This window comes from Musa acuminata, chromosome BXJ2-3 (assembly GCF_036884655.1).
Source record: "Musa acuminata AAA Group cultivar baxijiao chromosome BXJ2-3, Cavendish_Baxijiao_AAA, whole genome shotgun sequence".
Classification (NCBI taxonomy): Eukaryota; Viridiplantae; Streptophyta; class Magnoliopsida; order Zingiberales; family Musaceae; genus Musa; species Musa acuminata.
The window spans coordinates 42,044,085-42,065,292 of NC_088340.1; the positions used below are offsets into that span (position 1 = coordinate 42,044,085).

At 38.4% G+C, this 21,208-nt stretch overlaps 2 protein-coding genes and 1 pseudogene across 14 annotated transcripts; 1 reads left to right on the forward strand and 2 right to left on the reverse strand.

Moving 5' to 3' along the window:
- The first annotated feature begins 410 nt into the window (after nucleotides 1–410).
- LOC135586630 (uncharacterized) lies at nucleotides 411–6,361 on the forward strand. Of its 11 annotated transcripts, XR_010485505.1 has the most exons (18): nucleotides 412–634; nucleotides 828–1,046; nucleotides 1,246–1,334; nucleotides 1,423–1,519; nucleotides 1,610–1,745; nucleotides 2,245–2,314; nucleotides 2,463–2,549; nucleotides 2,626–2,691; nucleotides 2,790–2,882; nucleotides 2,974–3,030; nucleotides 3,103–3,231; nucleotides 3,327–3,417; nucleotides 3,553–3,641; nucleotides 4,547–4,740; nucleotides 5,324–5,469; nucleotides 5,542–5,738; nucleotides 5,851–5,969; nucleotides 6,088–6,361. XR_010485505.1 is itself a non-coding variant. In XM_065101185.1 (15 exons), the coding sequence occupies exons 1-15, from the start codon at nucleotides 631–633 to the stop codon at nucleotides 5,048–5,050; spliced, it is 1,500 nt and encodes a 499-aa protein (XP_064957257.1). In that variant the 5' UTR covers nucleotides 414–630; the 3' UTR covers nucleotides 5,051–5,245. The 11 variants fall into 11 exon arrangements, 5 of the variants coding, with proteins under 5 accessions (XP_064957260.1, XP_064957256.1, XP_064957261.1 ...); XR_010485501.1 differs by having other exon boundaries at nucleotides 411–634; nucleotides 3,327–3,641; XR_010485502.1 differs by having other exon boundaries at nucleotides 411–634; nucleotides 3,327–3,641; nucleotides 5,584–5,738.
- A 122-nt stretch (nucleotides 6,362–6,483) lies between these two features.
- Nucleotides 6,484–10,966, reverse strand: LOC135608376 (eukaryotic translation initiation factor-like; annotated as a pseudogene).
- Nucleotides 10,967–12,012: 1,046 nt separating this feature from the next.
- LOC103980006 (eukaryotic translation initiation factor-like) lies at nucleotides 12,013–21,164 on the reverse strand. Of its 3 annotated transcripts, XR_010485507.1 has the most exons (10): nucleotides 20,808–21,164; nucleotides 19,318–19,413; nucleotides 18,561–18,776; nucleotides 16,068–16,165; nucleotides 15,731–15,818; nucleotides 15,287–15,637; nucleotides 14,955–15,197; nucleotides 13,521–13,592; nucleotides 13,297–13,399; nucleotides 12,013–12,158 (listed from the first exon to the last, which is right to left on the reverse strand). XR_010485507.1 is itself a non-coding variant. In XM_065101190.1 (9 exons), exons 1-9 carry the CDS (start codon nucleotides 20,958–20,960, stop codon nucleotides 13,379–13,381), a joined length of 1,338 nt encoding a protein of 445 aa, XP_064957262.1. In that variant the 5' UTR covers nucleotides 20,961–21,163; the 3' UTR covers nucleotides 13,105–13,378. The 3 variants fall into 3 exon arrangements, 2 of the variants coding, with proteins under 2 accessions (XP_064957262.1, XP_064957263.1); XM_065101190.1 differs by lacking the exon at nucleotides 12,013–12,158 and having other exon boundaries at nucleotides 13,105–13,399; nucleotides 20,808–21,163; XM_065101191.1 differs by lacking the exons at nucleotides 12,013–12,158; nucleotides 20,808–21,164 and adding an exon at nucleotides 20,479–20,788 and having other exon boundaries at nucleotides 13,105–13,399.
- Nucleotides 21,165–21,208: the final 44 nt, after the last annotated feature.

Genomic DNA, 21,208 nt, shown 5'->3' on the forward strand with positions numbered 1-21,208 from the left:
TCTTCCACACTGCCATCGCCATATGAAGATTTATCTTTTTTCTTTAATACCTATTAATATTATTATCATATAAATGGTAAGTGATAAAAAGTAAATTCGATTTAGGATTAAAATTCTTAACCTTTGATAAGTGAATCTAATATACAAAAATTATCATTTTATGTTAAAAAAATATTATAATAAATTTCAAATTTCTAACATTTCTTATATATATATATATATATATATATATCACTCGAAAAATTCTCACGTGCGGAAAAATAGTGCCACGTAGATATCCGGAACACGAACACCAAACTAACGATGGAGGACAACACCGCCCCGCATCGTATTCTGACCGTACGATTAGGCCTCCTTCCTCTTTATTACCACCGAGCATCGAATTCCAGCCGTACGATCTGCGGCCTTCCTCGTGTTATCCCCGTTGCCCCCAGTAAACAGCCGCTCTTCGCGTGCTACTAATCAAAGGGTGTCTCCTCCCACGGCGACGTTGCAGTGCCACTCGTTAGGGTAGAAATTAGGGCTCGTTCGCGGCGCCTCGACTTGGGAGAGGAAGACTGAGGTGGAATCCCCTCGATCTCTTCCATTGCAGCCGCCAGGAGCTCTCTTTCGGTAACAATCGGACTCCGGATGGGTGCGATTCTTGAGTGTTCGGTGTTGGGTTTGCCTGCTTGGTTGGATTAGATCGTCGATTACATGAGAAAGCTCTGGATTTTAGAGTCGGTGTAGAATTTGACCGCAATCATAATTATCGTGTTTGTTTCGTGGGGACGATGTTCCTTCGCTACTTGGCACTAACTCCTGTTTTAATTGTTGTTGTTCATCAGCTGCCATCTGTATTTTGATGAGAACCTCAGCACGGTTTCTTCAACAAGTCCGGTGTTTGTATCGGTTTCACCGAGGAGAGATTTCAGCGAATAGACTGGGGAAAACCAATAAAGTTTTCATTTTGAATCATCCGGTTGTGGGAGCCCTTGTCGGCAGAGAAGCCGATAGATACCTGAACCAAAGTTTGCTTTTCTTCAGGGCTGTGTGTACTAGCGGAGGTTCTCTTACGACCACTATTACATTGTTTTATTGTTTCCTATTCAACTGCAACAGAGTTTGTTTTGCGTATTGCAACTTGTATTCAGTTATGGCATTATCTATTTACTACATACCAGTGGACATTGGCTATTAGGTTATGTTATTTTAAGATACAAACAATCGTTCTCTATTTTGATATCTAGCTATTACTATAAATAGGATCTTGTGATGTTGGCGGAGCAGGCCCTTTGCTGGAGTATGAAAAGAGAATTACATCCGGCGAACTTGTTGGCGGAGACAGCTTCCAGGTTTGGGCCGCTGATCCCTTAATCATGGCGCTGCTTGATTCATTGTCACTGGATGCTCTCATATTTCCTTGATGGTGACATTAGATAGACACACTTCAAGCACTGCAAAGGCTCTATGAAGAGCTTGTGGAGCATGAAGAGAGTTGCCAGTTGGATAGATATAAGTCATCACAAAAGTCTGGGAGGTATGCGTAGATAGTAATTTCTTGAATGTGACAGCTCGTTGATCTTCTCAAGGAATTGTCTGTTTGTATTTGCAATTTACTGTTTAATAGGATCATTATGCAGGAGGAGGTGGCTATGGTCCCGTTTTATGCCTCAGTCTACTTATTCACCAGTTAAAGGGCTGTATCTTTATGGAGGAGTAGGCACTGGAAAAACAATGCTTATGGATTTGTTTTTCAATCAATTGTATGCCTTCTCTGAGTTCTTCCTTGTTGCAATATATAAATCTAACATGTTTATGTCTTTTGGAAAATCATATCTCGTAAGGCTCTTTATTACTGGAAAATTTATAGTTCGAAACATTTGGATTAAATCGTATAACAAAATCTATTTGTAATTTTCATTTCTCTTGCTACTATTGCTATAATGAAGATTACATGTTCTACATTCACCAATTTCATTGTGGTCTACACCTGATGGGGATTCTTCAATATACAAGAATAATAGGGTTTTTGCCAACCATCAATCGGTCCAAGTATAATTAATGCTTTGAGTGGTCCACCACCTGAGAGGCTTACAGTATCGTTGTCATTTGTACCCCCTTATCAGTTCCTGACAAAACTAAACATGAAGTAGTCACACTATATTTTTTTCTTTTTGCTAGTAAATTTCATATTTTCTATATTCTTTGTCTATCCACAATTTTCATTTAGCTATTGCCTAATTCCCCTCTTTTCTTGTGCAGGCCATCTAATTGGAGGAAGAAAAGAATACACTTTCATGATTTTATGTTGAATGTACATAGCCGGCTACAGGTATGGTTACTTTTATATTTATCTTCAATTTTTTTGTTTACTAGGTTTAAGGAGCACTCAAACTTTTTTTTACTAGAACTAGTCCATTTATGCCCCTTTTAACTTATTATATGTTGACGTTCTTGGCCCTTCAATAATTTAATACTAGATGCACAAAGGGGTAGCAGATCCACTTGAAGTTGTTGCAGCAGAGATTTCAGATGAGTCCATTCTACTATGCCTTGATGAATTTATGGTATGTTCTGAATTTATTGATAGGTTATCATTTCGTCATATTGCTCTTGATGCTTTGTTGATTCTTAAACACATAGGTAACTGATGTTGCTGATGCTTTGATATTAAATCGGCTTTTTTGCCATTTGTTCAGCAATGGTGTGGTGTGTATTTCTCTTTACCTTGATATTTCCCTTTTTCTGCTTAGAAACTGCATTCACCTTTCTATTCCTTTACCATATGTGGTACATTTCAATCCTAGGTTCTTGTCTCCACTTCCAATCGTGCTCCAGACCAGCTCTATGAAGGTGGTTTGCAAAGGGACCTATTTTTACCTTTTATTGAAACCTTGAAGGTATCTGATAGTTATTTTATGGCTCTGGTTTAAGTTTTATAAGATATAATTGTTTAGTAGCTGATGATGATCTTGTGAAAATTTGAGAAAGGAAAGGTGTGTAATTCATGAAATTAGCTCTTCAACGGACTACCGAAAGATGGGTTCTGTAAGTTCTGTGCTTTATTATTGATAAATGCCCTGATACCACAACCGCTAACAGCAATTGCACTTGATGCAGGCAGAGAATGGCTACTATTTTATCGGGAAGAAGTACTCTGGACTTCTAAGAGAGAAGTTTCATCAGTTAATAGGAGCAGAGAAACCTGGCCCGCAAGTTGTTGAAGTTGTAATGGGGCGAAAGTTGCAGGTCTAAATTATAGATCTTCGAAACATGATAACATTTTGGTCTTTCATGGCATATAGGAAAGAAGATTGGTGATTCTTATACCTTTTTACATTCAGGTCCCACTCGGAGCTAATGGATGTGCATATTTTCCTTTTGAGGATCTTTGTGACAGACCTTTGGGGGCAGCAGACTACTTTGGATTGTTCAGTGAGCTAGCTCCACTCCTCTTCTGCATCAATTACATGCAATTTGTAGTATACTTGGGCATAACACTCATTATTGTGCTGGAAAACATACTGTTTCCTATAGCCTGCTTTGATTTTTTTCAAAATTATTGTGCAGAGAAGTTCCATACACTTGCGCTTGAAGGAGTTCCCAAGTTTGGGATCCACAACAGAACTGCAGCGTATAGGTTTGTCACATTGGTTGATGTGCGTCTCAAGCTTTCCTTTAAGTATTGTAATTTGAAGATTATAGATCTAGCCTATAGCGTCTGCTATTTGCCATATTAGCTATGCTGAAAATTCTGGAATTTTCTTCTAATGTGTTTATCCAGATATCTCAACAAGAGAAAGGTTTGATAAGACAAAAGGATTGTGAAGAAGAAGAAGAATGTCTCTGATGTAGGGTTATGAATTAAAATATAGCATAAATATGAATCTAGATTATAGGTTAGACTGATTATTAGCTTTTTGATATCTCCTAGTGATTGTTTAGTTTGAAGTTTTGAACAAGTTACTGGAAAATAAAGAGTCTTTTCTGATGTCCAATTTTTTCATTCCGGCCAGGTGTTTTTAGGTTTATTGATTTAGAATGGAAATAACTAGTGGTGGCTGGCTGTTATACAAGACCTTGGTTACCTTTTTTTCGTGGTGACTGTTTAAATAATGATTAGCATCTGTTAGTTATGATGAATAAGTAATATGCTTTTCAAATGACGAATTTACTTGATAGATTATGTTGGTGACTCATGGTTATCCATATAATAAGGGTGTTGCTATCCATTGCATTCTGAGATCTGAATTGTAATGCACATGAGCACAATTTTCATTTTTGTATTGTGAGATTGACTTGTTATGTAAGAATATCATATTTGACATATTTCTGCATGTTTTTTGAATTATCAATGTTTTTTATGCACATACTTCATAAATAGGTGACAATTTGGACTGTAGAGTGTGTGTGTGGATATCGATATTAAAGCGGTGGTGATCTAGTTAATAGAAAAAGGAACTGTGATGGTTTGCTAGAGAAACAATTCTTCATGCATTGATCGAGTGTTCACCAGTAATTGAAGTAGATGGTTAAAAAAAATAGTAATCTCTCTTTTCAACAGGTGATGTATGAGAATAAAGCCAGATTGTTGTGCACGGCAGAAGCATCTCCTGTTGAGTTATTTGAAAGAATTGTGACAGTCATGGATGCCCAGAAAATTTATCCACGGTCTTCTTCACGGTCTAAGAAAACTGATGATATTGATCTTTGCGTTGACAATGAGCTAGGATTCGCCAAAGACCGCACCATCAGCAGGTATGACTCAACTAATTCCTAGTAATATGGTTTAAGGACATATATGAAAGCATATATACAAGAATCATAATCTGTTGCATTTATTCGTTGGCCAAAAATGTGAAACCAGATTTAACATTCTTTCAGTGCTTGAGACAATATATTAGGAACATTCTTCATGTTATGATGATCGATTTTTTTACCGATAATGTTTCTTATTTTAGAGTCACTAATGATACTGTTATTTACCAGATTAACAGAGATGAATAGCAAAGAGTATCTGGAGCAACATGAAGCCAATGTGAAGGATAATAAGACCCCACAAAAGTAGAGAATGATGTTGGGATAACAATGTTTCATTTATTAATTTATATGTTGAATAAAATCTCCTTAATTTTTATGGAGCACATAATCCATCTATTGAAGTGGAGGTTTCAGAACTAATATTATCTTACATTTTGTTGAAAGATATCGACTGTGAAAGAAAATTATATATGAGCTATCCAATTTTACTTCTTGCTTCAAAGTTCATTTATCCGTCAATCTGCTCATGCAAAGTTAGGTGTCTTTTACCGCAATGCTTTAGTTATGACTACTGCTGCAGATCTTTTGCCATCAGCCCCGCACAACTCATCTTCTCAATCTTCTTCGGCGACGGCGAGACCGAGCTACGACGGAGGCGGCAGGAAGAACCGAAGTGACCGGCGACCGTCGCAAGACTCTGGCAACATCCGAATCCGGTCACCTCAGGTAGGATTAAGAACGGAGAACTGCTAGGATTGAAGTCAAAAAAATAATTTTTTGGACCGGTTTGTCCCCCAGTGTGTAATGCGGTAAGCACACGAGACGGTGTTCATATTTTAGTTCACTGGTTGGAGGAGATGGGCCGATGTGGCCTGCCCCACGAGATGGTTAGCGAACCAAACAGTCCAATAAGAAGAAGCCCACCCACGAGATTGGACCGGGGTTCATTTTCACGTGTAGTTGCGGAGGCACTTTCATGAATCCGGTCACCGCAGGTACGTTTAAGAATTCAGAATTCAGAGGTTTTGACGCCAAAAAATATTTTTTTGGGCCTCTTTGTCGCAAGATGAGTATTCGGTAATCTTGCATAGCGGTGTTTGTACCCAGATAACTAGAAGGTCAGCTGATGAAACGGCCCAAGAAGAAGAAGCTCACGTACGAGATTGGACCGGGCTCTAATTTGCACGTGTAGTTGGGAGCCACTTTCATGAATCCGGTCACTACAGGTACGTATAAGAATTCAGAATTAAGAGGTTTTCACGCCAAAATTTTTTTTCTGGGCCTCTTTGTCGCAAGATGCACGTGCGGTAATCTTACATAACGGTGTTTGTAACCCGATACTAGACGGTCAGCTAACAAACCGGCCCAAGAAGAAGAAGCCCACCCAAGAGATTGGACCAGGCTTAATTTGCACGTTTCACCACTTTCATGAATCTGGTCACCTCAGGTACGTATAAGAATTCAGAATTCAGAGGTTTTGAGGCCAAATTTTTTTTTTTTTTTGGGCTTCTTTGTCGCAAGATGTGCGTGCGGTAAGCTTACGTGACGGTGTTTGCACTCAGATACAATAATAGTTCAGAACCACCAACGCCTTTTTGTCTCTTTGATTTCCTAACTATTTCTTCTTCGTCGTCTTTCATAGGCTGTTAAATCGATGTCTTATCTAATCACAATATTTAATTTAATATTTTAACATTTTTTTCCCTTTTTCATTTCACTCATCATTAAAGTCTAATCACAAGCATTCAATCATCATCGTCGACATTTCCACAATCATAGATTAGATGTAGTCATACAAACACTCTATGATTCAAACATAGCTTCACACATTCACTCACGCCATTTATTCATCGATCTTGCGATACCAAAGTAGTCAGGTTAAAGCAACGCAAAGCAGGAGGGAAGGCAGACCAATTCCCCAGAGAGAGTCGTATGGCCGTCGCATGGATGTGGAGCCGCTCTTCCGAGAACGTGGCTGCCGGAGAGATTGAGAGCCTGCCCCGCCGACACCCTTCCCTCCTTTGCCACCAGTACCACTCTTTTCCGAGTGGCTCAGCCGTTCCCCGCCGTCAACTTCCACGCTCTCCTCACCGGACTTGTCACCGCTGCTCAGCTTCACCGTCACATTTCGGCCTACAACCAACTCATCGCATTGCATGAAGAATTCCTCAAAGTGAAGCTTGAAACAGTTCTTTGCCTCATCTTACCGTGTAATGGCAGGTCTTCCAGGAGTTGGGGCAGTTGGCGAGCTTGATCTCCTGCACCATGGCTGATGATATCAGTAGCCACACTCCACATGACCTGGAGAAACAAGAGGAGGAGGAAAGGGAGCAGTGGATTAGGCTTCATCTTAGGGATCAATTTGACAGCAATAATCATGGGGAAGATGAGAGGAAGACAAGGGGAATTTAAAGGGAAAAAGAGACTACCACTACAACAGTGCCCAATCCAGGGAATCTGACATGGTGAAAGACCGAGAGAAAAGTCCGAGCAGAACACTGTCAAAAGCCGACGTCAATTTCAAGCCTATGTTGTTCGATACTCAAAACAACAAGAGAATCTTTCCATCTTCTTCGAGTAGTCATGTTTCAAGAACTTCACATGGGTTTAAAGATCTTTTCTTCCTCTTCTTTGCTTCGAGGGTGGTAAAAAACAAAGTAGGTGATGAGCCTGCACATGAGAATAGATCAGCAAAAGATGTCACTCAACAGAAGTAAAGTTGTGTTCGGTGTGCCAAAGAAGCAGAAGAAGAGAAAAGGAAAGAACAGAAGGAACAAGACAGATCACTGTCCTTTTGCATGTCAGTGAACAGTCCCAAACTATTATGGTGGGAATTCTTCACATGGCTTGCAAGCTGAATTTTCTGATGATAAGAAGGCATCTATATCACAGCAGATTTGAGAATATAGACATAGGATTCTGTGTGACATTGGGAGTTTCTGTAACATTGAGTGGAGACATAACATCACAAGACATCAGACTTACAGACCAATATGTGAGGGCGGCAGGATATTAGTATGAAGATGAGAGCCTCAGGAAAGTAGCAGAAAGCCATACATCTCTCTCACTATCATCATCTGAAAAGGAATCAAACCATTACCAGATGATGATGGTAACAGAAACAGAACTGATGCTAGATTACTCACCTAGTAAGAGTTGCTGAAGATTGCATCAGGATGAGTCTCTTTGACCATCCATTGATTCCATTCGAAGATGAGTAGCCCATGTAGGATCATGCATTTGGTTCAACCTATCAAGAAAAAGGTAAAAAGATATTATTCCAAGTCTTTGTCTCAGAATACTCAACATGAACTAATACAGGAGAATAAACAACATGACAATCATTGATGTCTTGGCATAGATCGAAACACTTCTCAAGATTACAGGTTATAGATGATTGCCTTCATAAATCATATAAACAATGGAGTATTAGGCAGAAGACTGTATTCCTATCTGATGGAAATGCAGTTAATTACAGAAAAAGAACAAGAGGTGATGACTGTGATGATAAGACAGGCATGCATGACCATCTGCATGAAACTGGAGCTCTTGGATCCGAACTTGCATCTCCTTCCTGAGCTTGTATAACCATCCACCAAGACAAGGTAAAGCAAACTAAACGGGAATATTAATTTCAACAATTTGATGCACTCACCGATTCCTTCCTTCATATCCACAATCATTTGTCAAGAGCTTAAAGAGCAACTGGAGCTTCATGAGTTTATTCATTTTGCTGCAACTGGCACAAGCATTCAACATACACACTGCACAAAAAATCATCACATATAGCTGCTTGAAGTTTGAGCGAATAGTAGCCAAATCTTTGCTCGCATGTAGGCTAGCATGCACGCACACATGCGCAAACACCACATACGAGCGTGCGCGCACGCACATGCATAAACACACGAATGCACACATGCACGCACACACATATACACACTCACATATGTATGCACACACGCAAGAGCACGCGCACACATACATGCACACACACACACACTCACACTCACAGACACCCACACACAAACACTCATGCAAAATAGTTCAGCCCTCACAAGATCAAAGGGAAAAAGGATATAGGATGGTCAGTAGCTTATAATCATCTTTCACTAGGATCTCCCAGATCAATAAAGATCAAAGGTAATATAGTATAACTGACCATTACAAGGATGAAAGATAGTTGAAAACAAGAAAAATACAGAACATTCAAGAAATGACATACCATAACAAGCAGCACTAATAAAATTTTGTTCATGGCTCATGGCCTTGCCATTGGTTATCTTTAAGAAATAATAATAGTTCAAACAATCTAGCAACAGTGAACAACTCACAAACTAGATTGTTGCTCATAAATCCACTTGCACTATATGTTCCTCCATACAAAAACATAGGATACCAAAAGGCCTAAAAGGTAAATGGTACTCAACTTTATCATACTAGAGATTAGAGAGTACAAAATATAGAGATAAACAATTGTGAACAGTTTCCAACAAGCCTTAACTTCTTCTACATGTCCACTCAATATTACCTGTCCATTAGGACTTGCTTTAAAAATTCTGAAAAGAGCATCGAATATTGCTGACTGGAAACCGGCATCTTCAACCTTTGAGAATTTCCTCCTCTACCTTTGAAATCAACACCATCAAAATATGTGGGTGCTTTTGGCAAATCAATGCCAACATCATCTTACATCGCATCATAGAGCAAACAACTTGTCCCCAAATCCCTTGGAGTAAAAACATTTTTAATCAGCAAAATCTCCAAAAACATCACTACAGCTTCCAGATATGAAAAGCCCTTGTTTAGAGCTAAATCGATGGCTTCCTTGACAACCTCTGGATGGTACTCTGAGCTCTTCAGTTCCTCTACACATTGAAGTGCTTCATCTAGAATGCAGATGTCAAAATACTCTTCAAAAAGAGGAACTGTTTTCTTATGCAGCTCATTAGGATTAAATTTGTGTTGCCACTAACTTCTTGACCAACTGGTCTCTGGAGCCCTAAGTTTTGAGATGGAGAATCTGATACGCCTGAAACAATAGAAGAAGAACGAGATGCTGGGCCACTGCCCTGCAGTAATGCACTAGTCTTACCAGATACCAGGCTACCACTACCTTGTGGTAAGAGCTTAAAAGTGATGGATTGGTGACTTGGCCACCAAAGGGCCATGGACACGATTAACCTCACCCCTGGGCATAGATTCGCTTGTGGAACTTCCCAATGGTCATCGTCTAACCCAGGAATTCCAGGCATCCCAGGAATCATACCACCAGCATTGCGTCTGTTGATAGGATTGATAGAAAAGAAAAAAAGAAGAAGAGATACACCAATGTTATCACCAGGCATCCCAGGCGTTCATGAGAGAAGTTTCAATCTTATCTTTTAAATAAGTTTAATTCCAAGGATATCCCGTAAGACTAAGACCTCCTGAACCACCAACATCACGGCTACTTCTCATGCTTGGAGTTGCACTAGGGCGTGGCCCCAAATTCTTTTCTGCCTCGGGAAGCCATCAATTCCCAAGAAAACTACAACAACAATTGTGAGTCTCTTGAGAATAATTCATCCTAATTACATGAACTGAACCAGGGCAAAGTTTACCTCTTCACGCCGAGGGACCCAATTGTTTGCACAAAAGGTCAAGCACATCGCGGACCATAAATCTTAGACGTGACGCAAGTTGAGGATCGGTAGTTAGCTCTTTCGGCCGGCTGAAATAGGCATCATTAAAGCGACGAGATTTACGACTCTCTCATCCAACTCCTTCCCTATGGTGTTCAATAACTGGCCGATTACCTCAACATTTTCCTCAGCAGGACATGATTTTCCATCTGACAGTAAATCATTGAGCGGGAGGGCGTGATCGGAGGCGGCGGAGTCGAACCGGGGAGCGAGTATTCTGCTGCCTCTGGTCCTCCCTCCACCGCCGGGCCTCAAGCCGATGACCGCCTGATCAGTCTGCATACCTCGCCAAAAGACCTCGGATTCTCTCTCTCTCTCTCTCTCTCTCTCTCTGAGCAGTGGTGCGATCAAGCTGGCCACCCAATCGGCGCCGCGAATGGTGGAAGAGGAGGGGAGAGATGGAGGTCGTGTTGGCGAAGCCTTCTTCGCCCTCGGGGTGCCGAACGGAAGGGCGAGAGGAAGGGAGGGAATCGGAGCCGCAAATGTAGATGTATTTATGTCTGCGGTCTTTCGACGTCGCTAATTCAGATACAAAGCAACGAAAGGATCGTTACGGTGATTGTCACTTTATAACGACGAGAGATGAGAATCGATGTTGACATAATTATTGTGCGATAAAAGGTGTGCTCGATATCGATCTCAACGTAAATATAAAGTGATAAAACAGTCGCTAGATAATTATATCACCGTCGATATGAATGCAACGTCGTCTTCACCTCTTACTGTTGCTCTCATCTAAAAAGCCACCCGAATAATCATTTGATCGCTCTATATCAGTGTCGACGTCAATGCAGTTATCGAGTGACACAGCTCGATAACTGCATCAGCATCAATACAGATGCAAAACGATGACCCTCATCTCTCGTTATCATTTTTCTCATCCACAATAGTTACTCATGGCTCCGTCATCCGTTACCATTGACGTTATTCGCAATACTAACGAAAACATTAAAATTATCTTTTTACATGTTTCAATTAATAAAATCGACGATGTTAGGATAAATGGAGCTAAATATTTTATTTTTATAATTATAGAGATTCCAATATATGCTTTTGCACGTGACTTTAATAAAAGAAGAGATGGCACGTGCATGTTGGAGTTGATAATATGCCTGGCACTTTTTACACATATATCCTTGTAAGTTTAAAAATACTATATTTATCATTATATATATATATATATATATATATATATATATATATATATATTCTTCAGAAAAGTAAATTTATGATCCTGAATACACATGCATATATATACACCTCCCATTTACATTCATTTAAAAAAATAAGATTAATTATAAAATAATCATTCTTAAGCAACTGTTGGGTTTCATCCATGAACATATAATAAGGTAAGTAGGCAATTCACTTCATGTAAGTTTGAGTGTTGTGCTGTCTAATCTATGAACATTTCAACAGTGGAATTGAGAACCAAATAGACTAATTATTCTTAGAATTACATAATTCACAATGAAATTAGAATCAGGATCATAATAGTCAACAAAAAGCCTGTCAATATTACTTCACAGGGAAGAACTGCTAGAAGGTTTCAGATGTCATTCTGGCCTTGGCATTAGAATGAGAGACATCAAGAACATGTAGTTGATAGCAAAGATGTTCTATGCAAATGCAGCAAACATGACAATGGTATATTGCAGTTGAAGAAGCCAACCAGTACATGGACTACCAGAGAGAGAGCCTGTTGACTCAAGCTGAAGCATTCTTCATGGCACACTGCATCATGAGAAGACTTGGAAGATATCATCAGCATGCAGAGATCTAAATTATATGTACATATAAACTGCATCAGGCTTCTTGAAGCCTTTCAAGGTTTAATGTTCTTCTGCACCATCCTCGGAGAGGGCTGGTCGATGTTAATTGCATATGATTTACAGTTGCTGAAGTTTATTGGTTCATGATGTTCTATCATCGAACAACATAACATCAATCTCAGATTGCAACACACCATAAAACTTGAGAGAATCGTGTCGATGATTGTGTCATTCTTGTAAAAGAAGGAACTGATACATATCATTCTCAAAAGGCAACATTTGCATCTTCAAGTAACCCAAACATCATTGCTAAAAGTTATAGCATACATATCCCTCTAAACACTTGACGAAAACATTTTTGACAGAGAAAGGAACATTGATACATTTAATTTGAGCACAATATCTTGTGTAGTATTGAAAAGGATGTAATCCAATTAACACACATTATGCAGATTGCAAGTCTATGAGTTTCAAGAAGCAGCACTTAAAAATTAAGTCTAAACCAGAATCACATCCCAAGGAAACACAACATAAAACCTAAGAAAATAAGAAATCAGTACCTTTTGAAAAGGAAAAAAAACCCAATAAATATCATTCTCAAATTTGCATCTTTAAGTAGCACAGACATCATTGCTAATATGTTGATCACTCGTCCCTCTTAACACTTTACAAAATGAAAACATTTTCGATAGAGAAAGTAACATTAATACAATCAATTTTGAGCACAATCTAATCTGTAGTATTGACAAGGATGCAATCCAAGTAACACACCTTATGCAGATTGCAAGTCAGCACTTCAAAATTAAGTCTAAACCAGAATCACACCCCATTCTCAAAAGGAAACACACCATATAACTTAAGAAAACATCAAATCGATACCTTTTGAAAAGGAAATAAACCAATAAATATCATTCTCAAAAGGCAAAATTTGCAATTTCAAGTAACACAGACATCATTGCTAAAAGTTGTAGTTACACTCATTCCTTCAACACTTTACAAAACCAAAACATTTTCGACAAAGGAAGTAATATTAATACAGGTAATTTTTTGAACACTATCTAATCAGTAGTATTGACAAGGATGTATTCCCATTCACGCACCTTATGCAGATTGCAAGTCTATGAATTTCAAGGAGCAGCACTTCAAAATTAAATTTAAACCAGGATCACATGCCCATCCAGATTACTCCACAAAGGATGACTTCTGTAATGCAAATACAAAGTCACCTCCATGGCTAGAAATAAAGTAACTATGAAAAACAACAGCATCTTCCGCTAGACAAAATTAAGAATTAGTTTAACTACTCTTCTAGTGTCTTCAGTACCTGCTCTTTTTCACTAGGATTGCCTCTTCGAGCAGACCACGGCACTTCAGCCTTGTGTAGAGCAAGTCCTACCTGTTATATTGCAATTGGAGATGACCAATGTCAAAACACAAACAAGAAAGAAGACCGAAATACACAAAAAAAAGGGTACAACTAATGAGTCCAGACATACAAAGCCAACAAGTAAATCCAGGATAAATGTCCCACAAGCAATCAAAAAGGAGGCCAAGATGGTACAACCATTCAAGTATATAAGGTAATAATAATGGAAAAATCCAGCACATGAGATATATGAACTGAGGCTGAGTTCCTCTTTTCAGTCACATGGGTAAAAATTCCTTACATGGTTAGGTAAAAACATACTATTGCAGAAAATTGTCGACAAACACGATCAAGCTGAGACATAGACCTATTTCAAGAATATGCCTGAAAACAACATAAATTACATATTTGGAACAAGTTAATGATAAAAAAAAAAGGAAGGACTACAAAGCATCTAACAAATGAAATGTTCAAAGCAAGGATTTCTCTTGGTATGGTTCTGGTTTGGTAACGTACCAAATGAGTATGGTACCAGTATACCAGATGGTACACCGGCCTATATCACCTAGTATCATTGGATAAAATAATAATAACAAAAAAAAAAGTATTCCCTTGGTATCAAGCTCATGTTCCAATACTGGCACTTAGTTGAATCAGTATGAGATTTGCAACCTTGGTTCAAAGTATCATGAACCAAAATCTAAATTTCAATTTAAACACTAAAATATAAATTTGCCTTCAGTGGACTCATTCAACGATTACATCAAACTAGAGGCCCTTCAGTATATAATCCATGTAATGACTTGAATACTTGCAGTGAATGTGCAGTAGTAAAGCTAGCTAGAATGTCAGATATTGAAGTCAACAATGGGTGAGATATATCTAATGCAAGATTGGTATAAATAGTAGAAAATGAGTTGGAATTATATCTGTAAACAAATAAAAGAGAACTGTTTCAGGATGGATGAAATTAAGATGCCTTACAAAGTATTACCCTGAGAACTGTCAGTAGTGAAGTTATAAGTACAAAAAAGAACCATTTTTATCTAGGTTCGAAGTTAGTAGCTAACAATAATGTGTGTCAAATATCTGAAGATATGCTTGAACCAAATTGTCTTACAGAAGCTGTAAAATTAGGCCAAGAAAGTGGCAGGGATCAACTTGTCTCTAAACAATACTATATATGCATAAATATATATATGAAGCACATATAGCATGTTCAGCGCAAATAATGCATCAATTGACAAGAAAATCACATCAAACATTGTGAGTCTCTTAAGAAACAGTCATCCCAAATTCCCAATGACATGGTCACCAATAAACTTAGATTTTGTTCCAAAAGGGATAAAATGAAATGTTTGAGTTGAAGTGTTGAACTAGCACAAAGTTTACCTCTTCATGATGAGGGACCCAGTTGTTTGTACGTAGGTCAAGCATATCATGAACCATAAATCTCAGAGGTGGTGGAAATTGAGGATCAATACTTAGCTCCTTCAGCCGGTTAAAATAAACATCATTAAACCTATGAGACTTGGGGCTCTCATCTAACTGCTTCCCTATGGTCTTCAATAACTGGCAGATTGCCTCAACATTTTCCTCAGCTGCACATGATTTTCCATCATGCCCAAGAAGCTCCTGCAGACAGTAAATATATCAGGAAGTCCTTGAAAGAGGACACTCATTAAAGATATAGAAGAACAAGGATTAACATAAACAACAGTCACCTGAACAATATGATGAACTATTTTCTCTGGCACCATTTTTTGCTTCAAAAGCTCACCAATCAGGCGAAGGTTACCAAGAGTTCGGAGCTTCACTATTCTCTCTTTATCTCTATGTTCCATTTCATGGTCTGGTCCATTCGGCTTTCGGATTTCATCCCTCAGTTTCTCAGCACCTTCAAATGCCTCCTGGCAATTATTTAAGAGTATGCGCTTGAAAGTAATCTCCCTCCCACCTTCTTCTTCAGGGGGGAATACAGGAAGTTTTTCATTGAGATCGGAACACAGTTGAGCATACATAGGACAAAATGTTGGCTCAAAGACAGCTTTATCAAAAATGAGAGTAGTGACATCCTGCAGCATAAGAAATTTCCAAATAAAAGTTTAATAATTTAGAGTTGAACTTCTCAATGATGATATCGTATAAATTTAGGGAGAGATCATAGCCTTAAGAATATCGGGTGTAGTAATTCCAGCATTAATTATTTGGCCCTTGAGAACATCATACTTTTCTGGTGTCAGCTTGTTCAATATACTGCAATGAAAACCATCACGAAAACCTGAAAACTCCTCTGGAAAATCTAACTAATACACCTTATGTTGACTGCAAGTGAAGTCTATGAATTCAAGAAGCAGAAACATAATATGAACCAGAACCACAGCCCAATCCATATTAATCCATGGAGGATGACTTATGCACATACAAAGGCACCCCCATAGCTAGAACAAAATTAAGTATGAAAATCATCAGCATCTTCTGCTGGACTAAATTTAGTTTCATTACCATTTTACTGTTTTCAGCACCCACTCTTTTTGTCTAAGATTGCCTCTTCGTGCAGACCATGCCACTTCAGCCTTATGTAGAGCAGGGGCAGTTCCTACCTACAATATTGCGATTGGAGCCAACACATGTCAAAACACGAACAAGAAAGAAGATCTAAATGCACAAAAAAAACGTACAAATAGTGAGTTTAGGCACATCAAGAAAACAATAAGTCGAGATAAAACGGATAAATGTCCACAAGCATTCTAGAAGGTGACCAAAATGGTATGACCATTTAAGTACACAAGGTAATAATACAGGAAAATTCTTGGCACACGGAGATATATGAACTGAGGCAAAGTTCCTTTCTTCAGTCTCATGGCCCAAAACTACCCTGCATGATCAAGTAAAATATATCGTATTGCAGAAAATTGTCAACAAACCCAGTGAAGCTGAGACATAGAACTATTTCAAGAATATGCATCGAAAAAACATAAATTACACATTTGGAACAATTAATTGGTCAAAAAAAGGAAGGACTACATGCCACTTCAGCCTTATGTAGAGCAGGGGCAGTTCCTACCTACAATATTGCGATTGGAGCCAACACATGTCAAAACACGAACAAGAAAGAAGATCTAAATGCACAAAAAAAACGTACAAATAGTGAGTTTAGGCACATCAAGAAAACAATAAGTCGAGATAAAACGGATAAATGTCCACAAGCATTCTAGAAGGTGACCAAAATGGTATGACCATTTAAGTACACAAGGTAATAATACAGGAAAATTCTTGGCACACGGAGATATATGAACTGAGGCAAAGTTCCTTTCTTCAGTCTCATGGCCCAAAACTACCCTGCATGATCAAGTAAAATATATCGTATTGCAGAAAATTGTCAACAAGCCCAGTGAAGCTGAGACATAGAACTATTTCAAGAATATGCATCAAAAAAACATAAATTACACATTTGGAACAATTAATTGGTCAAAAAAAGGAAGGACTACAGAACGTCTTACAAATGGACCGTTCAAAGCAAGGATTTAGCTCTCAATCCAATTCTGGTTTCAATAACCTAGTCAACTAGTATGAAACCAGATATCGTATAGTATATCGACCGATGTTGCCTGGTATTGTCAAGTAATATAATAAAAAATAAATATAAATATATTGTATTGGTAACCAGCTATATGTTATAATACCTACTTGATTAGACTGCAAAAATGAGTCTGATACTGACTGGCAAGGCCAAGAATTGAACAGTTGAGATTTGAAACTTCAGTTCAAAATATCATGATGCACACCAGCCTAAAATTTACACTAAAATTAAGTTTTACATCTGAAAGAATAATGCCCTTTAATAAATAATCCAAGCAATGACTTCCATACTTGCTGCCAATGTGCACGAGCAATACTAGCAAGAATGTCGATGTTGAAGTCAACTAAAGTTGACACAATAGGTAAAATAAATATCATGGAAGATTAGCGTAAAAAGTACAAAATGAGATATAATCACAAAGCGAAACAAACAAAGAGAACTATAGCAGGATGAATGAAATGGCGATGCTTACAAAGTGCCATCCTGATGAGAAGTGTCAACAGTCAACTCATTATGTACAAAGAGACAACCTTTTTTAGCATAGAACAAGAATGTGTGTTGTACATCTTAAGAATATGAATGTTTGAACCAAGATGTTATAAAAGATGCAAAATTAGATCAGGAAAGTGGCAGGATCAACTTAACTGTACACATATGTAGTTATGCATACATAGAAAAATATATAGGAGATCTGCAGCCCATATAATGTACTGACAAGAAGCAAAATTTAGAGTTTGTAAACAAAAACTAAATGAACAAAATAATTGCCAAAGATCTAGAGGACATGAAAAGGTTTGACACCAGAAAGAAAAGGTAAAACTTACGGAAAATATAAAAGATGATGTAAGAGGAAAGAAGGATGAACGACATTGGTTAGAGTAATATAGCTATGTCATATGATCATATCAACAAAGGGTTATGATCAATTTGCAGGGAGCCAACCTCCTATTACAAAAGAAAATATATGGGATGGGCAAAAACAAAAGACACACTATGAGACCAGTCATAAAAGGAAAGAAAATCACAAATTAAATAAACACATTTCTCTAAGGAGCAATGAACTCTTCATCATGTAGCAACAAATTCACAAAATGATAAAAGAAAAACTTAGCAAAACAGTGTTGCTAACAAAGGGAACATAAAACTATGTTTGAAAGTTCACTTACAGAACTTTATATACAATCAAGAAAGGTCACTTAAAGAAGGAACACCCAGGCACCATGATTTTAGATGCAAAAGGGAATGATAAGTATCATACATGAACAACAAGAAAGGCCATAAATCACCACGATAGTGACAAGACCAACAAAACACAAGTTAACATGAAAAGAAAATAGGCAGAACAAATAGCTCCAAAAACACAAAAGCAGAAGAATCATTCCTCCAGTCCAACTAATATAAGAGTATAAGACCACCTGAGTTGAAGAAACTTGATAGCTTGAAGGAAACTGTGAGCCCCGCTTACTTAATTGCTGTATTTTTTCATGTCCTGAGTTCAGCTGACTTGATTCTTTATTCCCATAAATTGTATACCAAGACTTCACATCTCCAAATAAAGTAGATTGTCCTGAACGGTCATGCCAATCACGACTGCCTGATCCAAAATAATGACCTTGTGCTTGACTTGCCGACTAGTGAGCACAAACAAGTTTTTAGATGACATTTCCAAAAATATTAATCGATTTATGAGGATAGACAAATGAAAACTACACAACTTGATCACGAAAATAAAGAAGTTTGTCCTTTCTCCTACACAATCTCGGATTGTGTAATATTTAGAAATAAATGGAAGACCAAATGTGATAGCCACAATTAGTTCCATGTTGGACGTTAGCTACGGTAAGAATTATTTGCAAGTCACAACCCTTCCCCAAAGAGAAACATTTTGAGGGGCAAAGCTCCCATACTTTCCAACATGGCCAAGAAAATTATGATAATGGGGAATCAGTCACTCATGGTACATGGATAAAGATGGGGCCTAATATGCATCAAGTGAACATTTATCCATCAGATGGGTAACATGCCTTAATTATGAAAGAAAGCCTAGAATTCCACATCACTCATGATGGATCTTGTGATTCTGGTGTGGTAGTCACAACCATTTGATTTTGAAATTAGGTTGACTCCGACGCTTAGTAATGCACTTTGACATGTAGACGTAGGAGATCATACATTAGCATCACCAAGGCCCCAACTTTCATCATCCAGAAACAATTCTGGCTCAATCTCCTGTTTGAGTTTTAGAATGTCTCCTGAGTTCTGCATAGCCTGCCAAATGGAAAAAAATAGACAAACAGTTATAGAGATCTAATTGCAAAGATGTGACTGATCAAACAAGCATATCTACCAATTTATTAACCCCTGATTAGCTTTTAAGTATCTGTATTCCATAACGATGACAAATCTCCTATTTAAATCCCTTTAAAATAATCACATGTTCCAAAGGCAAGCGAAAAGATAATTTACTAAGTAAAAAAGCATTTTAATAAAAGGAACAAAAAATATATATGTTGGAGAACTCCAGTTTTACATTGGGAGAAAAAATGAATCTGAAATCAAACAATACAAGATATTTGAAAAAGAAGTTTGACAAAACAATGAGTTGGCTTGATTCTCATTAAAGAGTGATAAACTATGCTGTAACAATCCCACTAGAATCATACTAGTTCAGCAATGAACTGCTTCTCTCAACTAGCAAAAAATAATCTATATGCAATCAAGATTCAACTAACCTTGTCAGAGACGAACATACTGACAAAAATTGTAACCAGTTTCACCATGTTTAATAGCAACAATAAGAGATCATAATGTGACGAAATAAATTGGTTCCATGAAATGAATATTCTGATGTATCTCATGAAGTTTTAGAAGTTGATCGCTAGTGTAATGAACGCGTTCATGACTTTCGAATCTGAAGTCTCCAGTCTGGTAAAATAGTTACATAATGCTGTATAATACTCCTTAAAATCACACTAACAGTTGTCCATAAGGCAATAAATAAAGCAACAAGAGATCTCCCAAAAAACAACCTTTATAATCACTTGAACAAATTGACAAAATAGCATGCCGTGTTAGCCAAATGTATATGACATAAAAGAATCATATAAACTCCAGAAGCTAAAAAGAAGACAGCGAATCTCAGTAACTTGACAGACTGACGCTGGAATCTTTCCATAAGCATGTTACAATGTTTAATTACCAGGAACATGAAGTATATGAGCTACCAGTCACAGCAAGCAAAAGCGGACACAGAAATCAACTGATCGATCGAAACAGACAAGTCAAACTCTATGACAATAAAAAACTATTCATCCACTCTAATTGTGAGGATACCAATTAGAAATGGCCAAACTATTCAGTAGCACAGAAGATATAATCTGGAACCCTTTCAGAATCCTGAAGCTTGCTTCCACCGTCTAACCCATGGGAAGCACGATTCTGACCTACCTGGGAATGAGGTTTCACCACAACCTCACCTTTTCCATCAAACTCCCTCCAGCACACGTAAAAGAGAACAGATCGAACGACAACGGAGGCATCAATCTACCAACCAATCGAGAAAACGAAAACCGATATCGAACATCAGATCAGGCGATTCAAAGACGCAAGCTTCAGTCGGCCCAAAGAAGCCACACATCAATGGAGTTTAATTTCCCAACGACCTTGAGCGGGAGGGGGGCGCCGGCATCGCCACGTGGGCCGAGGACGGGAAGATTGGAGGCGGCCGTATCGAACCCGGGGGGGAGGCTTCCGCTGCCTCGGGTCCCGCCGCTGCTGCTGGGCCTCAAGCTGTTGTCCGTCCGATCCGTCTGCATGCCTCACCGAATCACCTCCTCTCGCTATCGTAAGTGCTACGAACACGCTGTCAACCCGATCGGCACCTCCGCATGTGGAAGACGAGAGGAGAGATGGAGGTAGGTCTTCGCGAAGTCGTCCACTTCGCTCTCGAGGTAGCGTAAGAGGGAGGGAGCGACGGAGGGAGGGAAAGGAGCCGGTCCGGCCGTCGACGGGTAGTTTCGTAATTAGATCGTCGTATTTTGAGTCTCAGATTGTGATTTACTCC

Excerpts from the sequence above, each read along its gene's own strand:
- LOC135586630 (XM_065101184.1), top strand. Across the intron at positions 2,315-2,462 it reads ATGTACATAGCCGGCTACAG|ATGCACAAAGGGGTAGCAGA; the intron begins GTATGGTTACTT and ends ATTTAATACTAG. Across the intron at positions 3,642-4,546 it reads GGTTTGTCACATTGGTTGAT|GTGATGTATGAGAATAAAGC; the intron begins GTGCGTCTCAAG and ends TCTTTTCAACAG.
- LOC103980006 (XM_065101190.1), bottom strand. The coding sequence starts at position 20,960 with ATGCAGACGGATCGGACGGACAACAGCTTGAGGCCCAGCAGCAGCGGC. Across the intron at positions 18,777-19,317 it reads GGGGCCTTGGTGATGCTAAT|TCGGCAAGTCAAGCACAAGG; the intron begins GTATGATCTCCT and ends TGTGCTCACTAG. Across the intron at positions 15,638-15,730 it reads CTACACCCGATATTCTTAAG|GATGTCACTACTCTCATTTT; the intron begins GCTATGATCTCT and ends CTTATGCTGCAG.